At 37.9% G+C, this 23102-nt stretch overlaps 1 protein-coding gene across 1 annotated transcript in view; it reads right to left on the reverse strand.

The window, feature by feature from the left end:
* Window positions 1–23102, reverse strand: part of LOC133560173 (protein sidekick-1-like) — an 849418-nt gene that overhangs the window by 483189 nt on the left and 343127 nt on the right. The window contains exons 3-4 of the mRNA XM_061912393.1: window positions 14873–14979; window positions 14637–14784 (exon numbers count right to left, since the gene is read on the reverse strand). Coding sequence (XP_061768377.1) covers window positions 14637–14784; window positions 14873–14979 — 255 coding nt within the window. The remainder of the gene's footprint in view (window positions 1–14636; window positions 14785–14872; window positions 14980–23102) is intronic.

A 23102-nucleotide genomic window follows, 5' to 3' on the forward strand; every position in this document is an offset into this window, starting at 1 on the left:
TCGCCTGTGTATCAGTTGGGGACATCTCTACGATGCTGATCCGCCTCCGCTTGGGACGGTTTCTTGTGGACGGGACTCTCGCTGCTGTCTTGGATCCGCTTTGAACTGAACTCCCGCGGCTGTGTTGGATCCACTACAGGGTTTGCCACACATTCATTTATTTGTGGCGGCCCGCCACGAAAGAATTACGGCCACCACAAATAAAAAAAATGAAATAGAATAAAAATTAAAAGAAATATTTTTATTTTTTTGGGCTGTTGACTCACTCGACCGCTCATAAAAGCAATGGGACTCTGTCTGTGAATGAAGCTTGTAGTTACATATTATATTAATATGTATATAAATATGTACATAAAGTGTTGCAATTATATTCCAACTCCGTGTTCTTCTTGGTCATCTCCGCCGAAAATACGGTAAATGGATGGACATTGTGCTTGATTGTTCTGTTCTTTTTAAACTACTGTACTATGGGCGTCAACAAAGACAAATCCATAAATTAACCTCAACGTTTAATAAGGTTTCAAATGTAGGGAAAAAAATGTAGCAGCTCATAGTTCGGATTTTACGACAAGTAAGATTCCTTTTAGAACCAAACAACTGAAATATCAAGGGTCTGATGAACAAAATTGTAAACTTTGAAATCGCTTAAGTCACACTTACATTACACCATGTACCAAATAAAATAGCTTCGAGGTCGGTAGGCACAACCACCAAAAATTATTCTGTACATTAGCCGCACCGGTTACAAGGCGCATTGTTGATTTTTGAGAAAATGAAAGCATTTTAAGTGAGTCTTATAGTCCGAAAAATACGGTAAATTGACGGACATTGTGCTTGATTGTTTTGTTCCTTTTAAACTACTATACTATGGCCGTCAACAAAGACAAATCCATAAATTAGCCTCAACGTTTAAAAAGGTTTCAAACGTAGGAAAAAAAGTAGCAGCTTATAGTTCCGATTTTACGATAAGTAAGATTCCTTTTAGAACCAAACAGCTGAAATATCAAGGGTCTGGTGAACAAAATTGTAAACTTTGGAATGGCTTAAGTCACACTTACATTACACCATGTACCAAATAAAATAGCTTCAAGGTCGGTAGGCACAACCACCAAAATTATTCCGTACATTAGCCGCACCGGTTACAAGGCGCACTGTTGATTTTTGAGAAAATGAAAGGATTTTAAGTGCGCCCTATAGTCCTAAAAACATTGTAAATGGACGGACATTGTGCTTGATTATTTTGTTCTTTTTAAACTACTGTACTATGGCCGTCAACAAAGACAAATCCATAAATTAGCCTCAATGTTTAATAAGGTTTCAAACGTAGGAAAAAAAGTAGCAGCTTATAGTTCCGATTTTACGATAAGTAAGATTCCTTTTAGAACCAAACAGCTGAAATACAAGGGTCTGATGAACAAAATTGTAAACTTTGGAATAGCTTAAGTCACACTTACATTACACCATGTACCAAATAAAATAGCTTTGAGGTCGGTAAGCACACCCACCAAAATTATTTCGTACATTAGCCGCACCGGTTATAAGGCGCACTGTTGATTTTTGAGAAAATGAAAGGATTTTAAGTGCGCCCTATAGTCCGAAAAACATTGTAAATGGGCAGACATTGTCCTTGATTGTTTTGTTCTTTTTAAACTACTGTAGTGTGGCTGTCAACAAAGACAAATACATAAATTAGCCTCAACGTTAAATAAGGTTTCAAACATAGGAAAAAAAGTAGCAGCTTATAGTTCTGATTTTACGATAAGTAAGATTCCTTTTAGAACCAAACAGCTGAAATATCATGGGTCTGATGAACAAAATTGTAAACTTTGGAATGGCTTAAGTCACACTTACATTACACCATGTACCAAATAAAATAGCTTTGACGTCGGTAAGCACAACCACAAAAATTATTTCGTACATTAGCCGCACCGGTTATAAGACGCACTGTTGATTTTTGAGAAAATGAAATGATTTTAAGTGCGCCCTATAGTCCGAAAAACATTGTAAATGGACGGACATTGTGCTTGATTGTTTTGTTCTTTTTAAACTACTGTATGATGGCCGTCAACAAAGACAAATCCATAAATTAGCCTCAACGTTTAATAAGGTTTCAAACGTAGGAAGAAAAGTAGCAGCTCATAGTTCAGATTTTACAATAAGTAAGAATCCTTTTAGAACCAAACAGCTGAAATACCAAAGGTCTGATGAACAGAATTGTAAATTTTGGAATGGCTAAGACACACTTATCATTACAGCATGTACCAAATAAAATAGCTTCGAGGTCAGTAAGCACAACCACAACTTATTCCGTACATTAGGCGCACCGAGTTATAAGGCGCACTGTTGATTTTTTAAAAAAATAAAGGATTTTAAGTGCGCCCTATAATCCGAAAAATATGGTAAATGGACGGACATTGTGCTTGATTGTTTTGTTCTCTTCAAACGACTGTACTATGGCCGCGAAAAAAAAAAGACAAATCAGTATCAAAGGTCTGATGAATGAAATTGTAAATTTGATATAATTATTAAGTAACATGGAGGTGCAGGTGTTTAGTTTGCCTCACAGCCACAAGCCGCGGCCCCCAAATGGCCCCCAGGCCGCACTTTGGACAGTACTCTAGCCCCTGTGTCAGTTCTGATTTGCCAGGGTCTTCTCTCTTATTTGATGACTGTGAGTTTGAGTTTTCACAAAAACATCTTTTGAGTGACGGTGAAGCTAAACATCATTAGTGTCTCGACAAAAATACACCCTCAACGATTCAGGTGTTGAAAAAGAATATCGATTGCGGCTAAATCCCCACATAGCTGAGTCCACTTTGAAAATCAAACCTCCTGACATTTTGTGTGGGTCATCAAATGTTACAAATAAGGTTTCCGATAGAAAGTCGTCTTTCTCCATTTGAACCCCGAATAAATCTTTATAATCTTTAATTAGTAGACATGTTTTAATCCTTTAAGGCAAATTCCAACAAAAAATGCAGAACACGGGCATGCAGAGATGCAAGAGCATGTTTAATGTTGAAACAGCATTGTGTCCCAGAACGGTTTGATGTCTTGCTCATGGGTACACCAGTAGTCAGGAAGCAGATTGCTATTTGTGTTGTAATTAGTGTTTGTATTACAATTCTAATGGGCTCCAAAGCCTCAATAAATCTTTACAGATTAAAAGTCTCCTTTTTGAACATTTGATTCTAGTTTCTATTGAGTTTTGTAGATACAATCGTGCAATTTTGTTGTTGTAAATCAGGGGTCGGGAACCTTTTTGGCTGAGAGAGCCATACAAGCCAATTATTTTAAAAAGTATTTCCATGAGAGCCATATAATATATTTTTTAACACTGAATACAACTAAATGCGTGCATTTTTAAGTAAGACCAACATTTTTAGAGTATAATAAGTCTCTTATTCGTTTCAATAACATTGTTATTCTGAAGCCAACCAACAATAAATAAAATCATTCTTACCGTTAATGCGACTTTTTGAACAGGTGAGAATGAGAATGTTTTATATTTTGAACGTTATTTTTGACACTGTGATTACCAGCGGAATTATTCATTACTTACCGTGTTAAGCAATGTCAGCTAAGATTTATCTGAGAGCCAGATGCAGTCATCAAAAGAGCCACATCTGGCTCTAGAGCTATAGGTTCCCTACCCCTGTTGTAAACAATGAGTCCTACTAAGGCAGTGTTTTCAACCACTGGGAGATACAGTCTGGTGTGCCGTGGGAGATTATGTAATTTCATCCAATTGGGGTAAAAATATATTTTTCAAACCAGTAATTACCAGTGTATGTGCTGTCTAGAGCTCGGCAGAGTAACCGTGTAATACTATTCCACATCAGTAGGTGGCAGCAGGTAGCTAATTGCTTTGTCGATGTCGGGAACATGGTTTGTTGTGATCACAAAATGCGGGAGGCAGGGTGCAGGTAAAAAAGGTATCTAAAGCTTAAACCGAAAATAAACAAAAGGCGAGTGCGGCTAAGAAAAGCCATTGTAGCTTTGGGATGTCTATGCAAAACAAAACTAAAACAGAGCTGGCTGCAAAGTAAACAAAAACAGAATGCTGGACGACAGCAAAAACTTGCAGCATGTGGAGCAGATAGCGTCCATAAAGTTCTTCCGTACATGACATGACAATCAACGATGTCCCCACAAAGAAGGATAGCGTCTGCAAAAAGAACAGGATCTGATAGCTCACTTACAGCTCGTCTTATTACCTATTCTGACTTTTATGTCTTCTATGTTGCACGATTGCACCAAGAAACATTCCTAGTTTTATGTGTGATGTCTGTAGGAAGTGGTTTCATGCATATTTGTATATGCTATTGTAATGAAGCGTGAAGTGAATTATATTTATATAGCGCTTTTCTCTAGTGACTCAAAGCGCTTTACATAGTAAAACCCAATATCTAAGTTACATTCAAACCAGTGTGGGTGACACTGGGAGCAGGTGGGTAAGGTGTCTTGCCAAAGGACACAGCCGAAGTTACTAGGATGGCGGAAGCGGGAATCGAAATTGGAACCCTCAAGCTGCTGGCACGGACACTCTAACAACTGAACTATGCCGCCGTGAAGAAGTTAGCACTGTTTGCTTGAGCTATCATGCTAATACGTTTACAGATGTCTGTGTTAGTATTATTAACTTACAATGGCATTCTTTTTGTATTGTTTACATTTCAAAAATTCCTCAGTAAATTCCCAAAAACTTCACCCTGTTTGTTTAGATCAGGGGCCGGGGATCTTTTCGGCTGAGAGAGCCAAAAAGCCAAATATTTTAAAATTGATTTCCGTTAGAGCCATATAATATTTTTTTTAACACTGAACACAACTAAACGTGTGCATTTTTAAGTAAGACCAACATTTCTAGAATATGATAAGTCTCTTATTCTTTGTAATAACATTGTTATTCTGAAGCTATCCGTGGAGGGGGCGTGGCCTGCGGGCCTGCAGCGAAGCGGGGTGTGCCAGGACCGGCCTCGAAATCAGCAACAGGTGCGTAGAAGGCCCACCTGGGCCTTGTTATCTAATCACCTGTCGCTAAGTTATAAGCAGCAGTTAGGGGGAGAGACGGGGTTGGAGCTAGAGCCAGAGTGCGAGCGAGAACGAAAGAGAAAAAGACAATTGCTGGAAAGCAACTGAGAGACTTATTGAAAAATAAAACAATATTGTAACACTGAAACAGGCTCTCATGTCGGTGCTTGGTGGTCTGAAGAACCCCCAGGAGGGCAAGCCCCACACTAACCAATAATAAATAAATAACTTCTTACCATTAACGCAACTTTTTGAACAGGTGCGGTAGAAAACGGATGGATGGATTAAAAATGCACGAGAATGTTTTTATATTTTGAACATTATTTTTAACACTGTGATTACAAGTGGAATTATTCATTACTTATCGTTTCAAGTAATGTCAGCTCAGATTTACCTGCAGTCATCAAAAGAGCCACATCTGGATCGCGAGCCATAGGTTCCCTACCCCTGGTTTAGATGAATGGAGAGCTAGCTTCCGCAGCAAGTGGCTCCATGACGATGACTTTGGTTATGGTTGAACAGCTGTACTGCAACCATGTTACAGGCACTGTTTGTAAACAATTAAAGTATGTAAATAAACATTTACAAACCATTTCTGTGTAAATAACTCAACATATATATACATATATATATATATATATATATATATATATATATATATATATATATATATATATATATATATATATATATATATATATATATGCGGCTAATAAGTGGAAAAATGTATACTCCATAGTCCAGAAAACACGGTATACAAACAATAAATATAAAACAATAATCCGGGAATAAATGCACACATAATGTACCTGTTGCAACCCGGCGGTTGATAAGCTATATGTATGATAAAAATGAGCGTATTTGCTAATGACACCATGGAGCTTTGGCAAGTGGCATTAAAGGAGTGAAAAAGCAGCAGACTGACCATTTATGTGTACAGCGAGGCCACAGACAATCTCATTGGATAGCACGCCGGGGAGCAGTTAGTGCTCTTAATGGTTAGTTATGTCAGGGTGTGAAATCTCAACCTCTTTTACTGATGAGGGGTTTCCAACTGCACATTTGATCAAAATCGATTTCCGGCAAAAACCTGCCCGAATCTTTGCAACATTTCTGTGGGAGGAAAATAGTAGTTCTACATAAGATGGCATCCAATGCAAATAGAAGAACTTTTGCAGACATTACCACTAATGCAGATCTCTACCATTCATGTAAAGAAGATGTTATAATACACATCCATTCATCAGTTGAAATCAACAGTTTTGTATTGCATATTGTTAAACCACCACCCCCTGGGAGGTGAGGGGAGCAGTGAGCAGCAGTGGTAGCCGGGCTCGGGACTCTTTTTGGTGCTTTAACCCCCAATTCTAACCCTTGATGCTGAGTGCCAAACAGAGAGGTAATGGGTTCCATTGTTAAAAGGGAACATTATCACCAAACCTATGCAAGCGTCAATATATACCTTGTTGCAGAAAAAAGACCATGTATTTTTTTAACCGATTTCCGAACTCTACATGGGTGAATTTTGGCGAATTAAGCGCCTTTCTGTTTATCGGTCTTGTAGCGAGGACGTCAGAACGTTACGTCACCGAAGTAATACACCCGCCATTTTCATTTTCACATTACAAACACCGGGTCTTGGCTCTGTTATTTTCCGTTTTTTCGACTATTTTTTGGAACCTTGGAGACATCATGCCTCGTCGGTGTGTTGTCAGAGGGTGTAAAAACACGAACAGGGAGGGATTCAAGTTGCACCACTGGCAAGAAATCTCCCACCAGACACCCATTGAATGTGCCAGAGTGTCTGCACATTTTAAGACAGACATGGCACAGAGATGTGTGGATAACCTGCAGATGCATTTGCAACGATTAAGTCAACGAAATCACAAAGGTGAGTTTTGTTGATGTTGTTGACTTATGTGCTAATCAGACATATTTGGTCGAAGCATGACTGCCAGCTAATCGATGTTAACATGCTATTTACGCTAGCTGCATGTACATTTGAAACTAGATACCCACATTTAATGTGAAACAAACACTTACCAATCGACATATTTAAGTTGGTCCAGTGTCACAAGATGCAAAAGTCCTGATCGTTTGGTCCGCACATTTTACCGGCGATGCTAATAAGGCAGCCATGCTATGGGCCACTTCATTAGGTACACCCATGCTATGGCCGAAGAGCGTCAATAGCTATTCGCTCAATAGCTTCAGTTTCTTCTTCAATTTCGCTTTCGCTATCTGCCTCCATACTCCGACCATCTGTTTCAATACATGCGTAATCTGTTGAATCGCTTAAGCCGCTGAAATCCGAGTCTGAATCCGAGCTAATGTCGCTATATCTTGCTGTGGTAACCGCCATGTTGTTTGTATTGGCAGCCCTGTATGACGTCACAGGGAAATGGACAGTCGCATCGCAAATAGCGAAAATCAAGAACTTTAAAGCTTTTTTTAGGGATATTCCGGGAGGTGTAAAATTTAAAAAAAAACTTAGAAAAATAAAACAAGCCACTGGGAACTGATTTTTATTGTTTTTAACCCTTTTGAAATTGTGATAATGTTCCCCTTTAAAGTCTTTGGTATGACTCGGTTTGAACTCACGACCTACCGATCTTGGGGCGGACACTCTAACCACAAGGCCACTGGGCACTTGCAAGTAGAGATGTCCGATAACCCCCATATTATCGGCCGATAAATGCCTTAAAATGTAATATCGGAAATTATCGGTTTCAAATAGTAAAAAACGCCGCTGTACGGAGTGGTAAACGGACATAGGGAGAAGTACAGAGCGCCAAAAAACCTTAAGGGCACTGCCTTTGCGTGTCGGCCCAATTACATAATACCTGCGGCTTTTCAACAGCCATACAGGTCACACTGAGGGTGGCCATATAAACAACTTTAACACTGTTACAAATATGCGCCACACTGTGAACCCACAACAAACAAGAATGACAAACACATTTCGGGAGAAGATTCGCACCGTAACACAACATAAACACAACAGAACAAATACCCAGAACCCCTTGCAGCACTAACTCTTCCTGGATGCTACAATATACAACCCCTGCTACCTCTGCTCTGCCTCAATCTTCTCATGCGCTCTCAAGGAGAGCATGTCCCAAATTCCAAGCTGCTGTTTTGAGGCATGTTAAAAAAAATAATGCACTTTGTGACTTCAATAATAAATATGGCTGTGCCATGTTGGCATTTTGTTCCATAACTTGAGTTGATTTATTTTGGAAAACCTTGTGACATTGTTTAATGCATCCAGCGGGGCATCACGACAAAATAAGGCATAATAATGTGTTCATTCCAAAACTGTATGAATCGGTATCGGTTGATATCGGAATCAGTAATTGAGAGTTGGACAATATCGGAGTATCGGCAAAAAAGCCATTATCGGTCATCTCTGCTTGCAACTGTGAAACACTACTTTCATGTACAGTGGAACCCGTTTATGTCAACAAATCACTTTAAGTCCCAGTCCACTGTTATTTTTATAAACAAAACAGGACCCGCTTAAGTGTGAGAGCCAAAGGGGTAATTGTCATTGTTACGTGTTAAGGTATTGACTTCCCCGTTAGTGATAAGCAAGCTTCGACAGCTACTCTCTAGTTACACGGCAATACAATGACTTCCTGTTCAGTGCAAAATAGGCTCCAAAGTAACAGCATGGCAGTATTAACCTGCATGCATTCTATTTTAGAAGAGGAAAGAGTTGCACAAAAGCTTTCTTGTTATTGTTGTCAAGACATACTGAATAATTACTCCAGTAGCTTTGTATGAAATATCACAATTAAAAACCGGACACCTAAATCAGTGACTCTTAAACTGTGTTACGCCAAAGAAGTCTGTAAACATGGACTGTATATGAAGTATCATTGTTGATGTTGTTTGTGATTAGTGTCTCGTGTCACAGTGGCCAAACATATGAGAAAACTTTGTTAATTAAAATATTTGTTTAGTTTTTTTATTGAACACTTAGGACTACTGTGCTACTGTGTTTTAAGTGTGGTTCTTATGGTGGTACTTGGAGGGCAAAGGGTTTTCAGAGGTGGTGAAATATGTTTGTGAAATACTGACCTAAAGAACTAGGTCCTAGTTGTGTCCGGATCTGCCCCAAAATATAATCCCTTTCGGACATTTCCTGAAAGTTGGACAAAAATCCGACTGCATCTTTTTCAGCAGTTTATGATGTAGTGTCTTTGTCTCTGTGGGTGGAGTTGTCACATATTCTCTACTGCTTGATAGTGTTACCATATCTGAGTTATTGTGCAGAAATATGGTGAAATAACTACAAAAAGTACACTTCATTCATTAACGGGGTTACAAAAAAGATCAGTGAGAACAGGGGTCACCAACCTTTTTGAAACCAAGAGCTACTTCTTGAGTACTGATTAATGCGAAGGGCTACCAGTTTGATACACAAATAAACTGCCAGAAATAGCCAATTTGCTCAATTTACCTTTGATATATATATATATATATGTATATATATATATATATATATATATATATATATTAAAAAATGGTTTAAAAGAGGAGAAAACAAGAAAAAAATGAAAATTAAGTTTTGAAACGTAGTTAATCTTTAATTTCGACTCTTTAAAATTCAAAATTCAACCGAAAAAAAGAAGAGAAAAACTAGCTAATTCAAATCTTTTTGAAACAATTGAAAAAAGAACATAAGGAACATCATTAGTAATTTTTCCTGCTTAAGATTAATTTTAGAATTTTGATGACATGTTTTAAATAGGTTAAAATCCAATCTGCATTTTGTTCAAATATATAACAAATTGGACCAAGCTATATTTCTAACCAAGGCAAATCATTATTTCTTCTAGATTTTCTAGAACAAAAATTTTAAAAGAAATTCAAAAGAATTTGAAATAAGATTTAAATTTGTTTCTACAGATTTTCCAGATTTCCCAGAATATTTTTTTTAATTTTAATCATAATAAGTTTGAAGAAATATTTCACAAATATTCTTTGTCAAAAAAACAGAAGCTAAAATGAAGAATGAATTATTATTCTTTACAATAAATAATAAAAAAAAAAAGTACTTGAACATTGATTTAAATTGTCAGGAAATAAGAGGAAGGAATTTAAAAGGTAAAAAGGTATACGTGTTTAAAAATCCTAAAATCATTTTTAAGGTTGCATTTTTTCTCTAAAATTGTGTTTCTGAAAGTTATAAGAAGCAAAGTAAAAAATAAATGAATATACTTAAACAAGTGAAGACCAAGTCTTTAAAATATTTTCTTGGAAGTTTCAAATTCTATTCGAGTTTTGTCTCTCTTAGAATTAAAAATGTGGAGCAAAGCGAGACCAGCTTGCTAGTAAATAAATAAAATTTAAAAAATAGAGGCAGCTCACTGGTAAGTGCTGCTTTTTGAGCTATTTTTAGAACAGGCCAGTGGGCGACTCATCTGGTCCTTACGGGCTACCTGGTGCCCGCAGGCACCACGTTGGTGACCCCTGAGTTAGAACAATACATAATGTCGGATATAGATCTTCAAGATCTTCTCATAGAAAAGCAAAAGTTTGGGGGAGCCTGCCTGTCCGGGACATGAGGGATTCTTGGGAGATGTCAAGGTGTGGACTTTAGTGTGGATTGTTTTACCGAGGTGCAAAGTGATTGGAGCGGTTACGGTGTGAAGGTAAAGACATAATTTATTTTGAACTCGAAAAGGAACAAACAAAAGGCGCGCATAAGGCGGAAAACAAACTTGGCTATAGAAACAGAAACTTGCACTAAGGCAAAAATATGGACATAAACTAAAACTTGCACAATGGCAGAAGTATGAACAACCAAAACCAAAACGCTTACTGTGACCGAGACAAGGGGCATGGATCATTGGCATGGATCATGGGTTTGTAGAAGATAAAAGAGGGTGAGTAGATGATGATTTCGACAGCCTGACTGCCTGACAACTTCAGGCTTAAAAAGTGACGTGGTGATTGGCAAGAGGTGCATGAGTCCTAGTGAATCAGGTGCGTGACATGAGATGTCAAATCTAATGGGTTGGCATGGAAACAAAACAATGGAGTGAAAAAACAGGAACTAATGGAGTCTTGAAGTGATCTAACATGACTAAACAAAACATGATCACAAAGACTTGGCAAGTCATGTGCCAGATCAGGGGTAGGGAACCTATGGCTCGCGAGCCAGATGTGGCTCTTTTGACGACTGTATCTGGCTCTCAGTGTCAGACTGTATCTGACATTGCTTAACACGATAAGTAATGAATAATTCTGCTGGAAATAACAGTATTAAAAATAACGTTCAAATAATAAAACATTTTCATGCATTTTATTCCATCCATCCTTTTTCTACCGCACCTGTTCAAGGTTGTGGGTGGCTCAGCCAACCCCAGCTGTCCTTCGGGGTACAGGGGAGTCACATTAATGGAAATAAGTATTTTATTTATAATTGGCTAGCTTCAGAATGACAATGTTATTAAAAAGAATAAGAGACTTATTCTAAAAATGTTTCTTGTAATCAGTGTTCAAAAAATATTATGTGGCTCTTACGGAAATACATTTTACAATATTTGGATTTCATGGCTCTCTCAGCCAAAAAGGTTCCCGACCCCTGTGCCAGGCGGTGCTTTCTGTCGAGGATGCGGAAAATATCTATCCATTAGAACATGATTTGATTGAGCATCGCTCCGGATTATCGACAAATTCGGAAGACGGAGGCAGCTGTTGAAGAAGTCCGAAAGCTGCTGAAAGAGGAAGCAGAATCGCAAATTGGATAAAATCTCGGCGAAGCTTTCCGCTATACAAGGCGAAATTATGTTACATTTGAAAGCCAAAATGGGCAATTAGATCAGACAAACAATGTGTCTGCTCGCCCAAAACCAATGACAAACCTTAACAATTCGACTCGCTTGCAAATGGTCTTGGCCATGCCATGCCATACACATTCCAGTGAGACCAGTCCAGTGAAAGACGCCCTGAACCCTCGTCCCTTTTTCAACAACACCTCTGATGAACGCCAATGAGACCAACCTCCAGGCCAATAGACAAAAACATGCACAAATACACCCAAAACCATCCTGCTCCTTAACCCCCCCATGACGGCTGATGGCGGCAGCCTCGAACCGGATGCCCCCCTGCCCCACTGCTGCTAGTCTCAAGTTTTTTATGTGCCGTGACATGCGTTTACATGTGCTTATGATCTTAAACTGAGCCCCCCTCTGAGGGGCTGGCATGGGGGCTGTTTTTCCTCCTTTACCCCCATGTTTACATTTCCAACCTTTTTTTTTTTAGGGGCACGCTCCCCCATTATTCTTCCGGTCTCGTATTCCCCTGCAACAGTATATTGTATGTCTGCTCTTGGACAATTGTACTGGATGGTCGCACTTTTTAAGTGCAATGACAATAAAGTGTATTATATTAAAGGCCTACTGAAATGAGATTTTCTTATTTAAACGACGGGGATAGCAGGTCCACACTGCAAAAAGTGAAATTTAAGTAAGATTAAATATCTCAAATAAGGGTGATATTTGCATATTTTATGTCTGATAAGATAATTCTTCTCACGAAGCAGATTTTATGTTTTACTTGTTTTAAATGTTTTGGTCCTAAATTATCTCAGTAAGATATTACAGCTTGTTGCTGAGATTTGATGACCTATTTTGAGGTAAAAACATGCTTGAAACTAGAATATCAACTGTTGCAAAGCTGTGTCATTAACACTCACATGTATACAACTACTTTTTCAAAACATTCTTATTTCAAGCATTAAATAAAAGATTATGACTTTGACACACAGTTGTGTCTCTTAATTAAAACAGATGAAGTAGGTAAGTATAGGTAAATGAAGATAAAAAGGAGGTAAAAATTGACAAAAGGTGAAAAAAAAGTAGGTAACTGTAGGTTAAAAACAAGGCATACGGTTGGAAAATATTGATAAAAGAAGGTAAAAAGTAGGTAAACATTGATAAAAGGTAAAAAAGTAGGTAAACGTAGGTAAAAAAAGGCATAAAGTTGGTAAATATTGATAAAAGAAGGTAAAAAGTAGGTAAGTATAGGTAAATGAGGGTAAAAAGTAGGTAGGTACAGTTGGCACAGTACAGTAAACTGACAGTTAATATTTAAACATTTAAAATGTGACATTTCAAATCATTTTGAACAGAAATAGTTCATGCACAAATATATATATATATATATATATATATATTCCTCACTTGGCACGAGGATGTCATGTTATGGATGGGAAAATGCATTTTTAGTTATTAGTGAGAATATAGTTATTTTAAGATATTTTGGGGTCCATTGAGGTTAGCTCATTTTACTTGTTTTGGAAAGTCTTGACAAGTCAAATTTTCTTGTTCTGTTGGCAGATAATTTTGCTTATTTCAAGTAAAATACTGCTCACTTTTGTATTTTTTTATCTTGTTTTTTAACACTGACTTTTTGCAGTGCATTCTATGTGTCATACTTGATCATTTCGCGATATTGCCATATTTTTGCTGAAAGGATTTAGTAGAGAACATAGACGATAAAGTTTGCAACTTTAGGTCACTAATAAAAAAAGCTTTGCCTTTACCGGATGTAGCAGACGATGTGCGCGTGACGTCACGGGTTGTAGGGCTCCTCACATCCTCACATTGTTTACAATCATAGGCAGCAGCAGCTAGAGCTATTCGGACAGAGAAAGCGACAATTTGCCCATTTATTTGAGCCAGGATGAAAGATTTGTGGATGAGGAAATTTAGAGTGAAGGACTACAAAAAAAAAAAAAGGCGAGGGCAGTGAGAGTGATTCATATGTTTTTAGATACATTTACTAGGATATTTCTGGAAAATTCCTTATCTGCCTATTGTGTTGCTAGTGTTTTAGTGAGTTAAATAGTACCTTAAAGTCGGAGGGGTCTGGCCACGGGTGTTTTGACGCCAGAGTCTCTGAGAGACATCACGGCAGCTGCAGCATGACGCTGGCTCCACTGATCTCCGGTAAGAGGCGACTTATTTCCACAATTTTCTCACCGAAAACTGCCGGTTGACATGTAGTCGGGATCCATGTTTGCTTGACCGCTCTCATCCATAGTAAAGCTTCACCTCCCGGAATTTTAAACAAGGAAACACCGTGTGTTTGTGTGGCTAAAGGCTAAAAGTTTCCCACCTCCCTCTTTCTGCTTTGACTTCTCCATTATTAATTGAACAAATTGCAAAGGATTCAGCAACACAAATATCCAGAATACTGTGTAATTATGTGATTAAAGCAGACTACTTATAGCTTGGATTGGCCCGGAAAATAATGTCCGTTACAGCCCGAGACATCAAACGCACGCGTCATCATACCGCGACGTTTTCAACACGACACTTCGCGGGAAATTTAAAATTGCAATTTAGTAAACTAAACCGGCCGTATTGGCATGTGTTGCAATGTTAATATTTCATCATTGATATATAAACTATCAGACTGCGTGGTCGGTAGTAGTGGGTTTCAGTAGGCCTTTAAGTAAATGTGCTGACAATGCATTGTTTGTTTCCATATCAGCCATGTTGACAAGCACCTATGTTGGTGTCGGTCAGCCAACACAAGGAGGCGTCGATATGAAGAGGTTCTACTGGAAGAAACGAAGAAGCACTTACATTCGGTCGTCGGGAATAATCTTTTGTCCGTCTTTGTACCAAGTGACCAGGGGTTGCGGGAAGGACGCGAGGGGAGGCGGGCTGAGCACGGCGGCCCGGCCTCGGCTCGCTGTCATTCTCACATCTTCGGCGGCGAACCTCCCCAAAACTAGAGGGAAGTCAGAGGAGAGATGACTATCAAAATGCTGGTTGGCTCGACAATCTTCGTTTGGGTTTGGTCGGCGATGCGTACTTACAGGCCACCTGCACCTCGGTTCTCCCATGTATGATCGCGCCCATTCGATTCCTCACTGTACACTGATAAAAGCCGGCATCTGTCCTCTGCAGAGACGGGATAAACAACCTGGAGGAGCATAACAGACAAAAAAATATGAAGAGATTTTGGATATTTAAAGCTATACATGGAGCAGGGTGTGTAGGACTGCTGCAGAAAGTTAAAGTACCACTGATAGTCTCACACACACACACTAGGTTTGGTGAAATTACCCTCTGTATTTGACCCATCCCCTTGTTCCACCCCCTGGGATGTATGGGGAGCAGTGAGCAGCAGCGCTGGCCGCGCCCAGGAATCATTTTGGCGATTCAACCCCCCAACTCAAACTACCATGAATTGATTAACGTGGACCCCGACTTAAACAAGTTGAAAAACTTATTCGGGTGTTACCATTTAGTGGTCAATTGTACGGAATATGTACTGAACTGTGCAATCGACTAATAAAAGTATCAATCAATCAATCAAACTCCAACCCTTGATGCTGAGTGACAAGCAGGGAGGTAATGGGTCCCATTTTTATAGTCTTTGGTATGACTCACGACCTACCGATCTCAGGGCGGACACTCTAACCACAAGTCCACTGAGCAGCTTCCCCGAAATCGTCCCCCCCCCGAAAAAAAGTGGTCAAATATGTACTTTGACTCGACTTTTTCCCGCCCATCAGAAATTCTATGTCTCTGGAAGCGAATGACCTGGATGCTGAGCTTCCATGATGACTGGATGAGCTGTCTCAGGCTGAATCAGCAAAAAGATTGAATCTGCGATCTTTAAATATAACCCACTGCCAGAGCATTTTTAATGCCATTGTTGAGTTTAATTCTGACGCTTTCTTTGTAAAATCTACAATCTTTATGAATTTCATCTGTTATTGGAGACAGTTAATGTTTCCAGAGTAGCTGAAAATGCCACTGTTCATGTGTATATACGTCAGGGTTGTACGGTATACCGGTAATGGTATACTAATGATACTAATGAATCATTTTCGGTACTATACCGCCTCTAAAAACAGACACATGAGGGCTTTGAATATGACCAATGAATGATCCTGTAACGACTTGGTATCGGATTGATACCCAAATGTGTGGTATCATCCAAGACTAATGTAAAGTATCAAACAACAGAAAAATAAGTCATTATTACATTTTAACAGAAGTGTAGATAGAACATGTTAAAAGAGAAAGTAAGCAGATATTAACAGTAAATGAACGAGTAGATTAATAATTAATTTTCTACCACTTGTCCTCTTAATAATGTTGACAAAAAATAGAATGATAAATGACACAATATGTTACTGCATATGTCAGCAGACTAATTAGGAGCCTTTGTTTGTTTACTTACTACTAAAAGGCAAGTTGTCTTGTATGTTGACTATTTTATTTAAGGACACATTTGCAATAAAAAACATAAGTTTATTGTAATATAAGATTTTTTGATAAAATAAAATCAATAATGCAATTTTTTGTGGTCCCCTTTATTTAGGAAGGTATCGAAATACATTTTGGTACCGGTACCAAAATATTGGTATTGGGACAACACTAATGTAAGTATGTATATATATATATATATATATATATATATATACAGTTCTAATCAAAATTATTCAACCCCCACAGATTTTTGGTGTTTTAGCAAGTTGGACAATTATTCCGTATTGTGTTTATAGTCATATCAAATAAAGATGCATTAAATAGACAAATGCAACTTGAATTACAACATTATATTTTGTAACATACCAAACAGTGTCATTTCTCTTAATATCTCACTGACAAAATTATTCAGCCCCTTAAAGATTGTAACTCTTAAGAACAGAATTTGAATCAGGTCTTTTCAATCAGGTGTTGAAAACACCTGTACAAGTGATTAGAACCATAACGAGTAACAATTAAACTAATTGAAAAAGACTGTGACGTTCAGCTTCTTGTAGATGGTCGATGGTGAAGTCCAGGGAGTGGTCAAAGAAGCCAAGGGAGGAGGTAATTTCTCTTCATAAGAAAGGATATGGATATAAGAAAATAGCAAAGACATTACACATTCCAAAAGACACAGTTGGTTGCATAATTCGCAAGTTTAAAGCTAAAGGCACAGTGGAAACACTACCTGGGCATGGTAGAAAGAGGATGCTGTGTGCAACTGCTGTCCGGCATTTGAAGCGTACAGCGGTGAAAAACCCCCGGGTAACAGCTGAGGATCTACATCAGGACATTGCAGAGGGGGGAACGCAGATTTCGTCCCAGACAACAAGGCGCGCACTACGAGATGAAGGCCTCCATGCCAGAACTCCCAGGCGCACCCCACTTCTGACTACCAGGCACAAGAAAAATAGACCACAGTATGCCAAAAATCATCTGGACAAACCCCAAAGGTTTTGGGAAATGGAATGGGCTAAAATACCTGTAGATGGTTGCAAGAAGCTTGTGTCCGGTTATGTATCACGTTAGAAGGATGTCATTACTGCCAAAGGGTGTTCTACTAAGTACTAAAGATGCAAGTAACAAGGGGGTTGAATAATTTTGCCAATGAGATATTAAGAAAAATGTCTTTTTTTGGCATTGTGCAAAATACAATGTTACAATTTAAGTTGCATTTGTCTATTTGACACATCTTTATTTGATATATATATATATATATATCCATCCATCATCTTCCGCTTATCCGAGGTCGGGTCGCGGGGGCAGCAGCCTAAGCAGGGAAGCCCAGACTTCCCTACCTCCGGCCACTTCGTCTAGCTCTTCCCGGGGGATCCCGAGGCGTTCCCAGGCCAGCCGGCAGACATAGTCTTCCCAATGTGTCCTGGGTCTTCCCCGTGGCTTCCTACCAGCTGGACGTGCCCTAAACACATCCCTAGGGAGGCGTTCGGGTGGCATCCTGACCAGATGCCCAAACCACTTCATCTGGCTCCTCTCGATGTGGAGGAGCAGCGGCTTTACTTTGAGTTCCTCCCGGATGGCAGAGCTTCTCACCCTATCTCTAAGGGAGAGCCCCGCCACCCGGCGGAGGAAACTCATTTCGGCCGCTTGTACCCGTGATCTTATCCTTTCGGTCATGACCCAAAGCTCATGACCATAGGTGAGGTTGTGAACGTAGATCGACCGGTAAATTGAGAGATTTGCCTTCCGGCTCAGCTCCTTCTTCACCACAACGGATCGATACAACGTCCGCATTACTGAAGACGCCGCACCGATCCGCCTGTCGATCTCACGATCCACTCTTCCCTCACTCGTGAACAAGACTCCTAGGTACTTGAGCTCCTCCACTTGGGGCAGGGTCTCCTCCCCAACCCGGAGATGGCATATATATATATATATATATATATATATATATATATATATATATATATATATATACATATATATACATATATATATATGTATATATACACACACATTTGTACATCTATACTAAAGTACACATTTGACCACTTTTGTATATAAAAAGCATATCAAGGCAAGATCAAACATCTCATTGTTTGAACTATAATGAAAATCACAACAAGAATATTGCCAAATTCAAGAGCAACCAATAAGATGCTTACGTCCATCCATCTCTCCTTTATTATTCATTTCATTGTGCTTTTAAAAGCAGTGCAGTGGAATAAATAAATACAAAATGCTTTTATCATCAATAGTATTCAAATTGTACTATTTCAATGACTAATGTACAATTTATTAATGTCTAATTTCACATTTATTTCAAAGAAAAGTTGAATTTTACGGTGTTAAGACACACCGATAGTATTTTCTATCCCTGAGAGGTAATTAAGGGTGTTTTATTGGACTCTCTGGTGGCAACTATGGCGGGAGATCTGCCGTAGGGCTGCACCACTTCACAAACACACGCGTGATGATGTCCACACAAACCAGCGAGACAAACTGGACATCGCTTGGGGCCTCATTATGAAGAACAGGCCAGCCAAGTATTTAACTCCCGGGCTGTCGGTGCACCGTGCCAAGTTGCACACACAACATATGTGTACACTCATGCCGTGTGTTGTGTGCATTGTCTGTGAGTGTGTGTCTTATACGTAAAGGACTCACACAGCTCGGTTTAGATAAGGAATCTGACTACAGATAGCAGCTCTCCCTCAATGATGACATCACACCCATAAAATGAGCACATACTAACACAGGCTTATCATATTCGTGTCTCTCTGTTGTGCTAACCCGCCGCCTCCCTTACGGTATGGTCGCCTATTTGTGATGTCGTAATACTGCCTGTGGACTATAGTGTTTCAGGGAAAAGCAATCACCAGTGTGGGCGTTCTTCAGTATGTTAGAGCAGTGGTTCTCAAATGGGGGTACGCGTACCCCTGGGGGTACTTGAAGGTATGCCAAGGGGTACGTGAGATTTTTTTTCAAATATTCTAAAAATAGCAACAATTCAGCTTTATAAATATATTTATTGAATAATACTTCAACAAAATATGAATATAAGTGCATAAACTGAGAAAAGAAATGCAACAATGCAATATTCATTTTTGTGGACATGTTCCATAAATATTGGTGTTATAGATTTCTTTTTTTGTGAAGAAATGTTTAGAATTTAGTTCATGAATCCAAATGGATCTCTATTACAATCCCCAAAGAGGGCACTTTAAGTTGATGATTACTTCTATGAGTAAAAAACTTATTTAAAATTGAATCACTTGTTTATTTTTCAACAAGTTTTTAAATTATTTTTACATATTTTTTTCCAAATAGTTCAAGAAAAAACACTAAAAATGAGCAATATTTTGCACTGTTATACCATTTAATAAATCAAAAACTGATGACATAGTGCTGTATTTTACTTTTTATCTCTTTTTTTCCAACCAAATATTTTGCTCTGATTAAGGGGTACTTGAATTAAAAAAATTTTCACAGGGGGTACATCACTGAAAAAAGGTTGAGAACCACTGTGTTAGAGCACTGGTTCTCAAATGGGGGTACGCGTACCCCTGGGGGTACTTGAAGGTATGCCAAGGGGTACGTGAGATTTTTTTTCAAATATTCTAAAAATAGCAACAATTCAGCTTTATAAATATATTTAATGAATAATACTTCAACAAAATATGAATATAAGTTCATAAACTGAGAAAAGAAATACAACAATGCAATATTAATTTTTGTGGACATGTTCCATAAATATTGATGTCAAAGAGTTCTTTTTTTGTGAAGAAATTTTTAGAATTAATTAATCCAGATGGATCTCTATTACAATCCCCAAAGAGGGCACTTTAAGTTGATGATTACTTCTATGAGTAAAAAACTTTATTTAAAATTGAATCACTTGTTTATTTTTCAACAAGTTTTTAGTTATTTTTACATATTTTTTCCAAATAGTTCAAGAAAGACCACCACAAATGAGCAATATTTTGCACTGTTATACAATTTAATAAATCAGAGACTGATGACATAGTGCTGTATTTTACTTCTTTATCTCTTTTTTTCCAACCAAAAATGCTTTGCTCTGATTAAGGGGTACTTGAATTAAAAAAATGTTCACAGGGGGTACATCACTGAAAAAAGGTTGAGAACCAATGCGATTGAGCACTGGTTCTCAAATGGGGGTACGCGTACCCCTGGGGGTACTTGAAGGTATGCCAAGGGGTACGTGAGATCTTTAAAAAATAATCTAAAAATAGCAACAATTCAAAAATCGTTTATAAATATATTTATTGAATAACACTTCAACAAAATAGGAATGTAAGAACATAAACTGTGAAAAGAAATACAACAATGCAATATTCAGTGTTGACAGCTAGATTTTTTAAGGACATGTTCCATAAATATTGATGTTAAAGATTTCTTTTTTTTTGAAGAAATGTTTAGAATTTAGTTCATGAATCCAAATGGATCTCTATCACAAACCCCAAAGAGGGAACTTTAAGTTGATGATTACTTCTATGAGTAAAAAACTTTATTTAAAATTGAATCACTTGTTTATTTTTCAACAAGTTTTTAGTTATTTTTACATATTTTTTCCAAATAGTTCAATAAAGTCCACCACAAATGAGCAATATTTTGCACTGTTATACAATTTAATAAATCAAAAACTGATGACATAGTGCTGTATTTTACTTCTTTATCTCTTTTTTTTCCAACCAAAACTGCTTTGCTTTGATTAAGGGGTACTTGAATTAAAAAAATGTTCACAGGGGGTACATCACTGAAAAAAGGTTGAGAACCACTGCGATAGACGGAGACATTTACTCGTAGTTTGCAAAACGTGTTCGGCAGAAATTGATCATGGAGGGTCAAAGACGAGTTTCATTACAATGTAAACTGAGAAGTCACCTTAAAATGCACTAACATGAAGATTTATGGAAGCAGTACTAAGCTGCCTATGCTGCAAAGCCGACACCGAGCGTTAATAACGGCGACCATAGCGGATGTAAAGCCAAGGGACTGATGAGAAAGTGTTTATCTTGAGGACAAAATTAGTAATTTATGTTCGCCTTCATGGCAAACATAAATTACTCATTTAATCATACTACTAACTCCTGTTAGTTATATGATTTCTAAGTGGAAAAAAATGCACTTTATCATGATTTGTCCATGTTATACCATTGTATGTAGGGCTGGGTGATATATCGATATACTCGTTTACTTACTCCTAAAAGACAAGTTGTATTGTATGTTCACTATTTTATTTAAGGACACATTTGCAATAGGAAACATATGTTTATTATAATATAAGATTTTTTTATAAAATAAAGCCAATAATGCGATATAGAAAATTACTGTATTGTGATATTCGAGTATACGTTCTCACGCAGTTGCTTTTAGCTGCGGGCATTACACTGCAGGCGTTTCCAACTCTTTCTTGTCTCTCCTTCTCACAGAGACTTAAACAAGCGCACCTTCTTACACACGTCACGTGTGCAACATCACAAGCTCCGGCGGAGCAGAGAGGTGGCGACATGGTAACTTTATCTGTGATGCTAGCGGAGTGGTGCGAGTGGTAATACAAGACAGACAAGGTGCCAATCTGGTAACAAATGGAGGAAGAATTAATTCCCAAGAAAAACAGCACGGGATCCATCGTCTGGCGGTGGTTTGGCTTCAAGTGGGAATATGTTCAACATTTATGCGGCAAAAGCATTGCCACAAAATGAATCAGCACTGCTAATGTAGCATCATTTGAAAAGTCACCCGGTAGAAAATGAGGAGGGCTTGAAACTCCGCATGTCAACATCTCCGGTCGGTGCCACACCAACAAAATGCCGAAGCAACTATTTCCAGATTAACACCGTATGAAAAAAAAGTCAACAACTGAAGGAACATATTATGCAGCTCATTTTTATTTGACAGTTATTGAAATATCTTGTGTGACATCATGCAAAAAAGTGCACTTTATTTGCTTTTAACTATTGTAGTGGCACTCTGTACAAAAAGTACACTTTAATTTAGTGTTGTTTTGATATGTCATCTTAGTGACATCATGCACAAAAGTGCACTTTATTTGTTTTTAACTATTGTAGTGGCATTCTGTACAAAAAGTACACTTTAATTTAGTGTTGTTTTGATATGTCATGTTAGTGACATCATGCACAAAAGTGCACTTTATTTGTTTTTAACCATTGTAGTGGCATTCTGTACAAAAAGTACACTTTAATTTAGTGTTGTTTTGATATGCCATCTTAGTGACATCATGCACAAAAGTGCACTTTATTTGTTTTTAACTATTGTAGTGGCATTCTGTACAAAAAGTACACTTTAATTTAGTGTTGTTTTGATATGCCATCTTAGTGACATCATGCACAAAAGTGCACTTTATTTGTTTTTAACTATTGTAGTGGCATTCTGTACAAAAAGGACACTTTAATTTAGTGTTGTTTTGATATGTCATCTTAGTGACATTATTGCACAAAAGTGCACTTTATTTGTTTTTAACTATTGTAGTGGCATTCTGTACAAAAAGTACACTTTAATTTAGTGTTGTTTTGATATGTCATCTTAGTGACATTATTGCACAAAAGTGCACTTTATTTGTTTTTAACTATTGTAGTGGCGTTATGTACAAAAAGTACACTTTATTTTAGTGTTTTGATATGTCATCTTAGTGACATCATGCACAAAAGTGCACTTTATTTGTTTTTAACTATTGTAGAGGCATTCTGTACAAAAAGTACACTTTAATTTAGTGTTGTTTTGATGTGTCATCTTAGTGACATCATGCACAAAAGTGCACTTTATTTGTTTTTAACTGTTGTA

The sequence above is a fragment of the Nerophis ophidion genome, linkage group LG01 (genome assembly GCF_033978795.1).
Source record: "Nerophis ophidion isolate RoL-2023_Sa linkage group LG01, RoL_Noph_v1.0, whole genome shotgun sequence".
NCBI classification, from domain to species: Eukaryota; Metazoa; Chordata; class Actinopteri; order Syngnathiformes; family Syngnathidae; genus Nerophis; species Nerophis ophidion.